Genomic DNA, 15,661 nt, shown 5'->3' with positions numbered 1-15,661 from the left:
GCTATATGCTCTTCTCCACTTTGTGCCAGAATGACTTCAATTTCGGTCTTACAGTCCATCCTTATCCCATTTCTTTCAGCTGACTATTCACAGTTAGTTTCTCGTGAAGTAGCTCACAGTACTGTGAACTGCTCAACTGAAAGTCAGCCATGAGCAGAAAACTGTTCTTCTGAGCTTTACAAACATTCATATTGCATCTTGTTTTCCCTTTCTTCCCCCCTACAGGATCTCATGACCACATAGATATTAGAGCAAAACAGGAGAGGCTTTCAATGGAAAATCAATGTGGCTTGGCAGCTGGTGAAAGATCTTCTACAGGGAACTGTAGAGCTGTGTGAAGGAGTTGAGCAATCCATCACCAGGATTTCCAATTCATTGAAGAATGCTGAAGAAAATAAAAAGTGAAGCAACAGCGTCGCAGCAAGGAGAAGGGATGTAACCTTTAAATAGCAGACTTTTTCCACCTCTCTGAAGAATTGGGCATCGGCTCCTTGCAGAAGTGGGACAAAGAGCTTGACGGGCCTGTAGTCTGATCTTTCATGGCAGATCCTGAGGGCAGGGGGGGCTGACACGCTTGTTAGCATTTGACCCAGTTTAAACTAACAGGTTCTGAGAAACAAAGACTCACTGAGAGGTTAAGGAGAGGGAAAGCTGAACCAACTTGATATTGAGAGAAATATTCACTGCAACTGAAGACACAAGTACCTAAGGAACAAGAACAAATCCGCAGAGCCAAAAACCTTCCTTTGCTGTGTTGTACCACTGGCAATCCAGCTGGTGATGGGACAAAGCTGTTGCCACAAGAGAGCAGATCAAAGCGAAAGGTCCCAGGCAGATCTGGTCTATGCCAGTAAGTTTTTTGTGCTCGTCCCAGTCTGAAATTCTCAATCCTACCTTATCCCTGTTCCTTGGAGGAACATGTAAGAAGCTCCTAGTGCTCTGACATTGCTTTGTGCTTTGCTGTGCCAGGGACAAGCCTTATCTCCCCAGGATTATTGTTGATATGTTTTGAATAGGGGACATCCAGCCCATCCATGCCCCTTGGGGAGCTTTAACACCCTTTGCTGGTGAAAGGCAAAACCACTACTAATCCCACCCAGTTACCTCTGATCATCCCAGATGTGCCTCATGGCACAATCCTATCAGTCACTGCCTCTTCCCAGGCTGCATAAATGCTTTTCCATGGCATTTGGCTGATTAGTGAGTACATGCAGCAGTTCACGATGCTTTGGGGCCTCATCTTCATTATCTTCTCGCTCTTGCAAGAAGCTCCACAGCCCCTTTGTGGACCTGCCTGTGACTTCTGTGAAATGTAAGCAATCGATGTTGCAAGTAGAGCAGAAGTGGTCTGTCTCTAAAGCAGGGCAGCCCCTCTAGAGAAGCATGAGTGACCAGTGCAGGGTGGGTTTGGACAGTGAAAAGACAAACAAAATGCCTAGATTCTGGAAAATAGTAGTGCAGAAAATCTCAGTATGGAGAAAAGGCAACTATGAACTTTGAGGTAACACCTCGGTGCTTTCCTGTGCTGTACATCATAAGATAGTGTGCATAAGGCGATGGCATGTGATACAGAAAAGTGCCATTGCACTTTGCTCGCACGCCTGATGCGGGAAGACTTCATGGCACAACAGGGCACTCCTGGGTGCTGCAAGCCAACGCAACTCAGCTGACTCCGCTCTGCTGTGCAGGCCTCTGCTGCCTTTTCCTGGGAGCAGTTGTTTATACTCAGATAGAAGAAGGAAGCGGCTTACAATGGACTGGGTTGTGTCTCTATCCATTTTGTGCTGACATAAACGTAGCTGAAGGGTAAAAAGAAGACAAATGAAAAATTAGCTGTAAATGGGTATCCAGTCCACATCCTGGAGTGGAGGAAAGTATTGCCACTGGGCAGGAAGAAAAGGGTCTTGATGCAACTAAAATCCTGCAGTTGAGCCCTGAAATTTTTTATTATAATTGATGTTGTCATCCAGTGAGCTAACTTTCAGTCCTACTTTCACTGTTAAAATCTCCTCAACGTTACTGATTCCTTGGGATGAGAGCCAGGATGGAAGAAAAAAAACATGAGTGAAGAAGAGCTACCCAAAGGCAGCATGCAGTGTCTAAAGCTAGACCAGCTTGGAGGGAAAGACTGGAACAACTTAGATGGAAGCGTTTAGATGAGAAAAATCCAGGCCCAGGTACATAACATGAATTACCAGAGCCCAGACACATATGGCAGAGCCAGGTCTGCTGGCACTGCAAAGGAGCCAGGTGGCCTCATTGGGATGATGTTTGTGCCCAGAAGATCAGTCATTGTAGAAGAAGAAATCACCGCCCCCATGAAAGTCCAACAAGAGTGTCTGTGGGAGCTGCACGTACAGGAGCAAGAGCTCAAACTCACAGCCATTCCAGGAAAAGGAGTGAGTTTATTAGATTTTATACCTGCAATCTCACGTGTTGTGCTTTATCCCCTTGTTTAGTGCTATATTTATTACTGATTTTATTGAGATTGAAGTGTCTGTGCACTGAACTTTATTCAAGCAAAAAATACTGTCCTATACAGAAGACAGCCAAATCAAAGCAATCTAGAACCACCTGCTGCCCAAGGGAAAAAGGTCAGGACCGTTGTGTTAAATCTTGGGTTAATCTTAGAAGCAGTCCTAACTCATACATCCTTTAGGGAGGCTGGTGAAGCCTCTGTCTTGGACTGCCTGGAGACACCCGTGCCATCGGGCATCCAAAAGAGAAGCCTACAATAAGAGAACAAGATGGTTCTCCACAGTAAGAGCAATTAGTTTTGAATGAGAGTCAGAGCCTGACTTAACTCTTATCATCTGACCTACAGCTGAATAAGCAAATACATACAAGTTAATAAACAAACCAAACTAAATAAAATAACCTAGCTCTCAGTGCAAAGTCGAGAAAATAACTGGTCTCCCAGCAAATTCCTATGTGGATCTAGCAAGGTTCAGCTTGTTATACCAAGTGCTGCAACCACGAGAATCAGTGATCGTGATAGAGGACTCGTTTGGGTTTTTTTTCTTCTTGGATATTGGGGATATTGGGCAGTGAAGAAATTGGTGTAGTTCTTGTCTGCTTTCGATAGGAAGCTGAGAAGTAAAAGGTCATAAAGCTTATTAATTCAAAGGGAAGAAGAGAGAGAGACGTTGATCTAGGTTGCCTCCCGGTAGGAAGGAACAGTTATTCCGCATACCTCCGTAAAATGACCCATGCTGGATGAAATAGCAAGTTCCTTGCAGGCATTTCCTTACCAAAGGTGCTTGTTGAATAAGGACAAATGTAAATCATAGAAAGAAAAAATGTGGCTCACACTGCTGAGATATAACTGAAAGAGGTCATAAGAGTCCACAGCAAGCAAAGGATGAGACTAATTATTACACGCTGCATGGACCAAGACTGGTAAACAGATAAACACAGAAGGATGAAAGTGCATACTGAATTCTGCAAACAACCTTAAAATATATAGATGGCAGAATTACCCGACGCAAGCAGGGATCTCATCAGTTTGGAGGAGAAAATCTCAAAACTTCGAAAGAATCATCTCTGTCCCTTTAATAGTAGGTGCCACTCCCGAGAGGATCTGCCAGTACTTTGGCATCGGGTAATAATAATGGGAGGGATTTTAGAAACGGGGATAAAATAATACTGTTTTCTTCCTGGACGCGGCAGAATGGTTATCCAATCTTAAACAAACTGGGAATGAAGAAACATTTTAGATTTTGCTTCGAAACAGAGCGCCTGTAGCAAAGAAATCGTTCTCCGTCCTACAAGTTAACGCGGTACGAGTGCCATCAATCACGGCGCAGGGACGGCGACCACACAAAAGCCATCCCGCAGCCCCCCTCCCCCTCCGCCAGCAGCCCCTCGCTGGGGCGGGTTTGCTGCTGCTGCTGCTGCTGCTGCTGCTGCTGCTGCTTCGGCATTCGCTCGGGAGAAGGAAAAGCCCTTTTCCCCCGTGGGGTTCCCGCAGCAAACGCTCAGCGCGTCCCCGGCGCTGCCTGATGCTCGGCCCGTTCTGGCTGCGGCGCTTCAGGCGCTCCCTCCTCGCCGCCGAGTGGCAACATCCCCTTTTTTCTTTCTTTCTTTCTTTAACTAAAAGCCAGCCTCCCCTACTCACACCTTGGGGGTGATGGCGGGGGGGAGGAAGCTTTAATTGCCTATTGGGGCAAAACCGTGGGGCAAAGCAGCGGCGCGGGGCCGCCCGGGGCTTCCCCCGCATCCCTCGCCCCCAAAACGCCGACAGGGGCCGGGGCCGGGAGCGGGACCGCCCCGGGGCGGGGAGAGGCGCCGCCGCCGCGGCCGCCCAGGGTTTAAATGCCCCGCGGGGGCGGGCCGGCACCGCCCGCCCCGCTCCCCCCGCCCCGCTCAGCTGACAGCGGGGGTGCCGTGCCGTGCCGTGCCGTGCCGCCCGCCCGCCCGCCCGCCCGCCCGCCGGAGCCGCCGCTCGCTGCCCGCCCGCCCGCCGCGGCCTGCGCGCCACCGCCGGGGATGGGGGGCGGCGCGCCGTGACCGGCCCGCGGGCGCGCCCCCGCCGCCGCCGAGCCGCGCTGCCGCCGGGAGCCGCCGCCGGGAGCCGCCGCCGGCGGGATGAGCGGGAGCGGCGCCCCCGGGCCCGGCGCGGCCCCCTGCCGCTTCGCCCACTACTTCGTGCTGTGCGGTATCGACGCGGAGAGCGGGCTGGAGCCCGACGAGCTGGCAGGTGAGCGGCGCCGCCGGGGCCCGGCGCGGCGCGGAGGCCTCGCCCGCACCCGCACCGCTGCGGGCTTTTGGGATCCGCTGCTTCAAAATGTCTGCTCCCCCCGCGGAGGGGGCGAAGGGAGGCGGGGGGCGCCGAGCCGGCAGAAGCCGCGGGGAGGGAGCAACTTTGAAGGGTAAAGCATCCGCTGCTGGAGCATCCCCCGAGGGGCAGCTCCCGCCCGGCGGCGGGGGGCGTTTGTCTGCCGGCCGCCGGGATGCGCCCTGCCCCGCAGGCCGGGCTCCGCCGCCCCGCTGTTGGCCCTGGTCCCTAATGGTGGAAGGGACCCTCGGCGGGGTGCGACCGACGGGAGAAGGGTACGGGGTTGAAGGGAGCCGAATGACCGAGCTTTCTGTCGGGGCAGATGCGTTTTCTTCCCTATTTGCACTGGAAAGGGGGCGGGGAGGGATCTGGGGAAAATGGAATAAATTAATGGAATCGCATCTTTAATTATGCTGCTTTATTCACATCTTATGTCTATTGAGAAAGAGTCTTCCTGCATCCTTCCTTCCCCCTCCCCCCCCAAATGCTACAGAATCAAAGAACAAAATTATTACTGTGGGATCCAACTCGTTTTCTAAAATATTTATTTTTGGAGGGTTCATGACTGGATTTGAGCTGATTATGTTGGGGAAAAGGCAGTATTGCTTCCTAAACATCACTAGTGTTTAAATAAAAGGAACCATTTAAGTCAGTTTTTACACATAAAATTAGATTGACTATAAGCTTAATAATGGGGCATAATTGCATGGAAGCTAAGCATTTCCTCACCCAGTTACGAGTTTGAAAGCGCTGAAGCGCATACGTGTGACCGTCCCAACGCCTTCGCGCTGCAGGCGCATGAGCTGCACGCGATGGAAGTTGAAGGCAGCCGTAGGTTTTCGGGGGGGGCACCTCCTCCGGGCCGTGGGGCTGTGGCGAGGGCTCCCCTGCTGTTGCATCAGGAAGCACCTCGCCTTCTGGTTGTGCAAGAGAAAGACTTGATGAGCTGCCTCACTGACCGACGTACCCTGGCTGAAGTTCATTTTTTTTGTCACCTATAAAAGGGGTGGCTACGTGCACCTGATGTTCCAAGGAGCTTTATCTTAACACAGGGTACCTAAATCTTTGCCCTTCGCAGTGAGCACCCACTGGCGATAGCCCTAGGGTCTCCACGTTGAAGCATTAGCCGAACGTGCTTTAATCTCTTTGTTTTTTCACGTGTACTAGTGACCACAATTGTATGTTTTCAGTTTTGCTGCTTTCAGTAGAAAACTCCTGGCTCGTGAGCCATCTCCCAGCTGATGGCGTACGGGGTTTGATTTGCATAATATGACCTACTGGGGTTTCAGCTACTTAAACTTTGAGTCATCTCTAACTCTTCTATCTGAAAAGAAACTATTTTTAAAGCAGTGTTGGCTGGCAGGCTGTGCCTTCCCTGATGAGTACCCAGACTTTCAAACTTGCCTTTTGCTGATTTCTGCTCCGTTTCACAGCGAGGGGCGCAGGCGTGTTGGTGGGGAGCACCGCTCGAGGACAGGCCGAGCGCGGTGGGGTCGTGCCGTGCCGTGGCTCGGCTACAGGGCTCAACTTGTATGGTCATTCAGTGGGTTTAGCTGAACTGTTGCAGCAACACTAATCAGATTGCAAAGCTAAAGAAAGTCTCTCTCTCTTTTCACTATGAAACATTTTTCTGTAAAAGAAAGAAATTTTGGCACATCTAGGATATGCCCATTTATAAAATATAATGCAGCCGTGAATAATTTCAAAGACAAATTACCACAAGTAGTTGTTTTTAAAGCAAGCGAGGCTTCTTTTTTTATTTTCTCCTTCTTCCCCAATAGGAAATAACAAGTTGAAATGTCTTTGAAACTGGTTTAAACTAGGCAAGGTCTAGCAGTATGGTTTGAGCACACAAAAATTCTTGGTAATGCCAATTTGGGAGGCATTCGTAATACCTAGGAGGGTTGGGATGAGCTAGAGGAAGAAGTGGAGTAACAGAAGTACGATGGGACTTAATATTGGCACTGAGCGATGTTATATTTTTAGAGACTCGTGACAAGAGCTTTCTGCTATCAGCTGGTAGCTCAGCAGTTGGAAATGTTAGGGAGGAACAGGGAGTGCTGTGAGCCACAAATATAACGCAGCCGTGGAAATATTAACTCTAGTTTTAGATGTAGCTGAGAAAATATTTCTGTTAAAGCTTGGGGAGTATTAATGCCACCGTAGGCAGGCAGTAGTGAGATCCAATCTAGAAATCTGTGTTACAGGTTTCAAAAACCAAGCTACTAGGATTGAATTCATTACCGGAATAGGTGGGGAGAAAGATGCTTGAGGGAACAGAAAGTCTATAGTATCACAGGAAACCCACAAATGAAGTCTGTTTCTTTCTAAAAAAGCTCTTGCAACATTTTGTAGAAAGAAATGATCCTGTTCTTTCAGTATTGAATTATGTAGCTGTGGTAGCTTTCCATCTTGCTATCCTTGTGCTTAAGGAGGTAAGTCATGGCATCAGTGAAAAGTTGCCGTGACTTAAGCCGCCACACAGATCATCCCTAATTTAGCAAAAAAGTAATTAAGAACCTGCTTATCTCCAAACTTGTGAGTCCTTTAGCAGCCAGCATACACAAAGCGCCTTGCCCAAGGGAGGTCTGAGTGAATGGAGCTGCGCTGGGGCTGAGCAGAGGAGCACGAGGAGATGAGAGGAGCTCCGCTGCCGCCCCGGCTGCCCCAGGGCCTCTCCTCTGAACGGAGCAGAAGTTACAAAATCCTCGAGGGATTTTCTGCTTCCAGAGGACTTGCTGGTGATCAGCTGAGGCATGGACACCTCACCGAGGCACGTGGCGTGCTACGGAGCTGCCGGTGAGTCAGCTCCGGCGTCATCTGGAGCTCCCTGACCTGCACCCTCCCTTCGTTGGGGACAGCCTGGGACCCACCCCCGTATGAAGGCTTTCCTTGCCTGATGATTTAAGCCCAAGATCTCTTACTGCACAAACCCTCTGCAGTAAAAAAACCCAAACCAAACCAAAAAAAAAACCCAGCACACCAAAAAAACTTATCTAATGCATCAGGCATGAAGTAAAATGTTTCAATGATGCTCTCAGAGGCAGGGCAAAGAACTGCCTTTTTAATTCTTATTGTAGGGTTGGTAGTTTGTTCATAACATGAAATAAAATCAAGATTTTAAAGTTGTGTAAAGTCTTGACATGCTTTAGGGAAGAGTGACTTCCTTAATCGTTCTTAGTCCTGTGGATGCTCAGTACTTAAAATTAATTTGGTAGATGAGAATTTTCCACTGTGCAGATGTTTCATTTTGCCTTTTTTTTCCTTTTCCATGTATGCTATTTTCTGGTACAGATTTTTCAAATTTTTTTTTTTTAATAGGAAATTGCTCCACATCTGGCTTTTCAAATGGACTCATTTGGGTTTTTTAAGTGAATTAATTTTGAAAAGTAAAAAGCTGTTTACCTATTGCTCAACTCAGTAGCATATCTAGGCATGTGGCAAAGTAGCGTATGAATTATAATGCTGTCAAAACACTGGTTGCACTGTCACAAAGCTCTCAGTCAAGGATGAAGAAAAAAAAATCTAGGGACTTGAGGGAGGAAAGGCAGCTATCTAAGGATTTCTGGGCACTGCATAGTTGGAGAGGTCAGAGAAGAAAAGCAGTGTATTTGATGTGAAATATCTTGAAAAGCATGAAAATTTCAGTATGGGTTTCTGTGCCCAGTTGAACTCCACTAAAACAGAATGAAGGGAGCTTTTCTCTCATGTTCAGGGCTGATGGAAAATATATTTCAGTTCACTTTCATCTTCATGCCTGCTTCTTGCAGGTAAAGCCATTTTGGGACTATCAGCCTTGGAATTGCACGTGCTTAAATGAATTCGTTGTAGTAAATACTTAACATTACCTTAAACAAAAAGACCTAATTGCTCATTAAATTGTTTCTTTTGCATATTTTGTCATACTATATGAACTTTATAAGTGTGTGTGCAGGGCACGGGATTTTTCTGGCTGTAGCGGCTTTTACATTTTGCTTTGAGGGCCTATTAAATTTTGTAGTATCCTGTTACAGAGTGTCACAAACTACAATTTAGAAAAACACAGAATACATATGACTCGATTAAAAAGAAAACGAAATATCTTCTGTTGGGGAAGTAATTTAGTGCTCTGGAGGAAAGCAGAGAGAGAATTACGGATGGGTGTTTTGTTCCCAAGTGGAAGGACTGGCCTGTGCTCCGTTGAGGATGCTGTTGCCGGAGCCGTTTGGGGGAGAGAGGATGCGGTAAGCCAGCACGGGAGCTGGCACCCGAAGGACCGTGTTGGATGATGCCTTCTGCGTCTCAGAACGTGAATATTGGTGGAGTTGTGGTAGGCCTCTTGCTGTGTGAAATGAAAAGTTTTACAGCTTTTTTCCACACATAAACCTTAAAATATTACCTCAAGACTATGCTTATAGTGAGATGTTATAGTTATTGTATCTTGTCTAGCAACATATTTTGCACTGTATAGTTTGGCCACTGCATAAACAGTCGTTATCTTATTGTCCTGGTTCAATGTAGACTTTAAAACGGTAGGGAGCTTCATTACTCTACTTCTAAGATCGAATTTGTTTGTTTGTTTGTTTCCTTCATGACCAGCAAAGCTGAGAGTGCTCATCGGAAACACTGAGTGTCTTGGGGAGAATAAACACTGCTTCTGCCTCATGCTGTTTCCCTATAAATATCCAGATATTGGTAACTAATTTCCCCCATCAATGAAATGAATGAAGTGTTACCTCAGTTCATAGTGTCGAAAACCAAACAGGTCGTGTTGCAGTCTGGCTGACTGTGCTTCTTATCTAGTAGGCTCTTATTTTTAGAAAGCTAAAAGACTTTTTAGTCCTTGTGTGTGCTTGGCACCTGTGTGCTCATGCCTCGCAGAGCCTCCCCGCAGCCAGCGCGGTTCTCCATCACATTTCCTTCATGCCATGTCATGCTGCAGTGCCAGAAAACTTGGTGGCGTTACTGCAGTGATACAACTTCTCGTGTACATGGCTTTTCTGAAAATAAGTAATTGGATTTTTTTCCTAGTTTACTGGAAATAGACTGAGAAATTTCCCTTGACCAAGGAATATCTAAACAGTTGCAGTTCCTGTTCATGACTTACTCAGTTGCCACAAATGAAAAGCGGGCTACGGGAGCTTTGCTTTTCATTTTCAAGTACAGTCCAGAGTTGCATAAAGCATTTTTGGAGGGATTGTCCAGGTTAAGTAACCTGGATGTGGATGAGAGTGGTACAGGTAGAGGAGAAGATGGTTTATGCTGTGCAACTTAATGAAACTTAACTTGCTCCTCAGAAGCGGTTGGGAGGGATGTGGGACTCAAGCATTTCTCCTGCCCCTCTTAAGAAGCGATGCTCAAATGCAGCCCTAAATCTTCTGACTTTATGGCTGGAATAAGCAAATCTCATGGACGAGGGATTGGATGGAGTAGCTGGCTTACTGAAGTAACTGTTGGTTTTTGTAACTTGTAATAATAAACAAGGAAACACTGGGTATACATCTAGGAAGCCTGTTTGATAAAAATCTAAGCTGGGTTAATATTTTGTTCATATGAAAACAAATCTTTTGATCTTAGTCTGCATAAGTGAAGTGTTGTGTTTCTAGTTAAAGGGAGCATGGAGATAATCCCTGCGTCTGTGCAACCTTGACTCAATGCTGAAGTAGAAATAATGTTTCTGCTCTCTTCTACATCTTTAAAGGTGGTGGCATGGATAGTTGCTGTAATGGTTTATTCTTAAACATGGTTGGCGGGTTTGTTTGTTTGTTTGTTTTGTTTGGTTGTTTTTTTTTTTTTTTTTGCTACTGGGGATAAACAAAATTCCATTGTAACACCACACAGGTTTTTTTGGTTGTTTGTTTTTTTTTTAAATAGATTTCTGAATTATACATTAAAGACTTAGCTCCTGTAGGAGGGTTTCTGCAGCCAAAGGAAACAGTCCTTTTTGTAAAGAATTGTCAATATTATTGACAAGTATCATCTCCAGCTACAATAACCTTTAATAAGGAGGTTATAATAAGCAACCTTTAATATCCTTGCTTACTTGGATAACAGACCATTTGTGGAATCGCTAATGGCTGTGATGTATTATTATGCTTTAGTAACAGTGCTTTCATTCTCTATCTTTATATGCCAGAGAGTCACTGGATTTAAATGCTCCCCCAACCCTGATGTGACTATTGTGTTATACATTTGCCTTCATCTAAGTTTTTTATACTGTATTCCTTTGAAAAGAAGGTACTGATTGGGTTGGAAAAACATCATTATTCCTATCAATAGCGCTGATTCACTAATGCTAAACCAAAGAAAATTTCATGCACTTTTTTGCCAGATAAACTGCTGTTTTAATTTCCATGTAGAAAGACTAAACCCTCTTGCACTCTCAGAGGCTGTTTTGCTGCCAGTGGCTGTTGCAGTAGCATAGAAGAAGATGGTGTGACTGTTTACATGAGGGGTTTTCTTAGCGAAAATCCCGGTAACCAGTCTGTTAATATTGCGGTAGGTCACCTTTATCCTTCACATAGTGTAAACTGCAGTAGTAGTCAAAGTGCTGGCAGGCAGAGTGTCTGAGCTGCTGTCCTTTATAAGAATGACCTAAATCCAACCCTAATCTTGTTCCTGCGCGTCGGGCTTGAAGTTGCTGCTGGCCCCATCCCGATGGCTTAGTGGTCCGGCAGCCAGGGAGAGCCGGGGTTGCCAGGACCACAGCTGCCTGCCTCCGGGGCTCACAGAGCCCAGGGCCTGCCTTGGGCGAAGAGCAGTGAAGGGCAAAAGTGCAAATGTCCTGCAGAGCATGGCAGTGCCGGATCAGGCCTCGTCACACCGGGTGGGAGCCTGAGGAGAGAAGGTGTTTTTGAGACTATGTTGAAGGTGCAAGTCCCTGTTGCCAGCAGAGAGGCTCCTATGTCGATGTCCACGTCCGCGGTGGTCCTCATGGCGCCGAAGGATGGCGGCATCTGGGGGAAAGCAATACCCGCCCTTCTGAAAATGGGAAAGCAGAAACTGTAAATACGTCAGAATGCTCAAGGCAGTGCGTGACTGTAGTATTGATTTCTCTGCTCAGCTGTTTGCCCGTGAAGCCTTTCTGTCCTTGCCAGAGCGCTTTACCAGTGCTGCAGGAGCTGTGCCAGCACACTGACACTGTGCCCACAGCATTCCTTATGCCAGTGCGGAGCTCACCGTAGGAATACCTCCAAAATGAGCTGCTTCAGCAGAGAGAGGCTGAGATGCATGCAAGCCAGCAGGGCAAGGGCGTCAGGGCTCTCTTGCCTGCCTTCTTTCACCTGCTTGTCATGGACTAATCAAGTTGTCCTTAATGCCAGCTCGTCCCTGAAACATGCTGGCAAACGTACAGCCCGCAAAGCCTCTGCGTAGGCTGATGCTGGATACGCGGCTGGCACGCTGCTCCCTGCTGCAGTTGCTGATCTGCTGCAATGAGGGTTGGAGTCAACGAGAAATGTGAATGAAATGGGGGGAAAAAAAACCAAAACCAACAGCGTGTGCACTTTGATCCAGTTAACGCTGTGGTGCTTGTGGCTGGTGCTATTTGAGATCATGTGGGACCACATACACACGTGGGAAGAAGATTACATGTAGCTTCTTCAGCCATATTTTGTGTGTATGGAGAGGAACTGTAGCAGTCAAAATATAGGAACCTTCATGTAGTTTGAGAGTGCAAATAACCTGCAAAATTTTTTTTTCGTTATCTACCTCTTGACCAGAAAAATAGCAAAAAAATATGTATGGTAGGAAAAGTTACATTGAGGAAAAACAAATTTTGGTCAGGAAACAGTAGCTTTCACAGTGATATTTTGGTCACATTAGCCATATAGATAATCTCAAAAGTAATTAGGGAAGAAATGGTGATGGGTCATCGCTATAAAAGACACATACTGGGGAGATGACTAATGTGTGACAGGCTGCTAAGGTGTCAGATACTGGCATGGCTGGAAGAAGCTTCTGTTACATTACCAGTATGAAAATATAAACAATTCAATTTCTGCACCTTGCTTGGAGTCAAAGATAGTTTCACTCAGCTGTCTGATCAGTAAATCTTAACTGAGAGCTTTCTCATTAGGGTGTCCTGCATTTAATGAAGGTGCCTGGCTGGAAACATGAAGCCATGCTCTTTCAAGGTGTGGAGTTTTGCTTCTTCCTCCTTCCTCCACCTGCCAACCCAATCCATGAAAAATAACGTCAAAACATCCAAACAGATGCTTAAAGGGCGAAATGGAAAGAGCATTCCCTTGCTAATGTATGCTCCGTGTAGAGTAGTCTTGAATGACTTTGCTAAATCTCAGTGACCTGCGTCGAGTGATAGTACAAAAATTAAGTCTTAGTAGAATATAATATTGGGGGTGGGGTGACTGGTTTTGGTGGATCTGCAAAGAAAACTTTTTGAAGGTTGTTCTCCAGTGAGAGAACAACTTCATACAAAAATGTCAGCAGTTCTTGTTTGGTCTTCAGAGGCAATGTTTAAATATGTCACCCTTGGAGAGTGAGCTTCCCCCTCCCTTTGGAGCATGAACTTGGCTTTGCTTTACAGTCATTTTATTCATCAAATTGCAATAATAATTATGGGACCTAGTAGCAATGTTTTTTTAAAAACAAGCTTTATATCAAATGGAGTCAAATTGTGCTTCGAAGCTGTGTGAGTGGTACGTTGCGCAGCATGAAAGCTAGAAGAATCCTCTGTCCACCTCATTCTTGGTATTCTCTTGTCATGTTAAAGACTAACATGTGGATGGGTAAGGGAGCTTAATCTGAAACACCATTCTGTGTAAACAATGACAGGATTAAAAATAAAAAGCAGAGCTTAACTGTCATGGGTGTGTAGAGGCTGCTGCTTTTCATGGATGACTGAAATTATTTGTATAAATTTGCATTTTCCCCTTAGCATCTATATAAACCTATGCTCATTTCCATGCATAGCTATTTTCACGTACAAACTGATTGGCATGCGGTGGCATGCGATGTAACGCAATGTTACCTGTGTTAGCAGTAACTATAGTTACAAGGAAAAAGCGAGTGTCACCATGGATGCTCCTTACACGGGGCTGCCTAGGTGTAAGAGGTGCTTCGAGTCTCTTGTGACTGAAAGACAAGAGGGCTGAGCTCTTTGTAATGAAATGATGGTCTCCCAGGGGATGTTCTGGAAAAAGGAAAGAGATGTATTTTTTAAATTCAAACTATGAAGTAGTTGAGCAAAGAATGCAATATACAATTGAGTAAATATTTGGCTTGTCATTGCTGAGGGAGGGGAGGATTTGCTGATGAGTTAGTTATTCACACAATACTGTTTTGCCATCAGTATTCCCACTTGGTGTTCTTGTTTGCTTTATGCTGTGCAATACTCTGACATGAATTAAAATTAAGAACAATTTTATCCTTAAAACCAAAACAACAGCTCTGTTAACATAGACTTTCTCTCAGCTATGATGCTGGCTGGTGTGGGAGAGATGAAGGGCTGTTGCACAGTTTCTAGGATGGGACTTTTTGTAATGTAGATGTTGTGCTTTCTCATTTTATTATTCTAGTATAACAATTTGAAAATACACAGCACCGAGTATTTGGGGCAGAATTCTCACATTTTATTTAAAAAAAAAAAAACCAAACAACCAAACAAACCCAAACAAAACCAACAAAACACCAAAACCACCCAAACCCCTAAAATTTTGTGTAATTGTATGAAGATGAAATGGCTGGTTATGACTCACAACGTTTAAAAACTGCCAGGTGCTTTGTAAAATGACTGATGGTGGATGTAGGCGCTGTTGCAGAGCTCTGAAGGGTGTATTTTGCTGTACCTTTTGCCTTGTAAACACTTCAAGAATGTCAAGGCCAGCAGGAATGGTCCTATGGTGTCTCTAATGCACCCCTTATCGGGTTGTCACCCCTCGTCTCTAATGACTATTGTTATGAATCTATTAAGGGAGAATATTTATCTCTGGAAATCAGGAGAGCCGCTATTCAGCACAGATGAATTAGGTGTTTAGCCTTTTCCCAAGATGATGCTATTCAAGGTAGGTTTGTCTGACTAGCATTTGCCAGTATGTTGACTCTTTCTGGCTTTGGCGAGTGTGATAGCAGATGTTGTTTGACTCTTAATTCAAGCAGGGATGTGTAGTCTAGTGTTTCTATCTCAAATTGAGGAATGACTAAGAACTAAAGAATCCCAGTGTAAGGAATGCTATTAAGTAATCATTTTTTCCTGTATAAATATGAACATCTGCATTGGGTGAGGCAGCTGTAGCTGTGGTCTGCTGTCGTACTTAGCAAAAGGGGAATGGTGATGGGAGATGTTAACTTTCACAATAACAGTTCTGGTTAATAACTTACTATCGTTTCTATGCCCGTGTCGTTGTTTTCTTTCTTCTTGGGAGCTGCCTGCAGGGTGATGAGTTGGGAGGGGAAAGAAAGAGCCCTGATGAAAATTGCTTAGCCTAACACACTGTTAAAAAAAAACAAAAAACAAAAAACAAAAAAAAGCCCAAACAAAAACAAACAAACAAAAAACACCACCAAAAAAAACCCCAAAACCCTCTAGCTTAATGTCGGCTGAACTTCCCATGAAAACTCAGCCTTAATGAGCTTGGACCCCTCAGCCCTGCTTTGTCCTGGTCAGCAGGTGAGAAAGAGCTGAGGGCCCTGGCGCGGGTGCCCTGGCTGTGACCTAGGGGCTTGGGGCCCCGATTAGTTCAGCTCTTGTGCTTTTGGCGGGAATAAGAATGAGAAAACATCTTGTCTTGGGGGCTGGATGTATTCATGTTCCTCTCCGGTAGTGCTAGAAGAGGCATTTGTCCAGGAGCCGGGGAGAAAAGGCACGGATTTAGGTCTGTCCTAGAGCTGAGACTGAATTGCTCAGAGCAGCTATCGCAGTGGAGTGTCCAAGATATATCATATTTG

At 45.8% G+C, this 15,661-nt stretch overlaps 1 protein-coding gene across 4 annotated transcripts in view; it reads left to right on the top strand.

Annotated features, from left to right (window-relative positions):
• Nucleotides 1-4,587: 4,587 nt before the first annotated feature.
• The window catches only part of DENND5B (DENN domain containing 5B), a gene marked incomplete at its 5' end in the record, with an annotated part of 114,674 nt that continues 103,600 nt past the window's right edge, over nucleotides 4,588-15,661 (top strand). For all 4 annotated transcript variants that reach the window (XM_082308773.1, XM_082308772.1, XM_082308771.1 and 1 more), the window contains one exon: nucleotides 4,588-4,699. In XM_082308773.1, coding sequence (XP_082164899.1) covers nucleotides 4,588-4,699 — 112 coding nt within the window. The remainder of the gene's footprint in view (nucleotides 4,700-15,661) is intronic.

The sequence above is a fragment of the Platalea leucorodia genome (assembly GCF_965183815.1).
Source record: "Platalea leucorodia genome assembly, chromosome: 4".
Taxonomy (NCBI): Eukaryota; Metazoa; Chordata; class Aves; order Pelecaniformes; family Threskiornithidae; genus Platalea; species Platalea leucorodia.
Note: the sequence above shows the minus strand (reverse complement) of the source record. Positions and strands in the feature narration are given on the sequence as shown.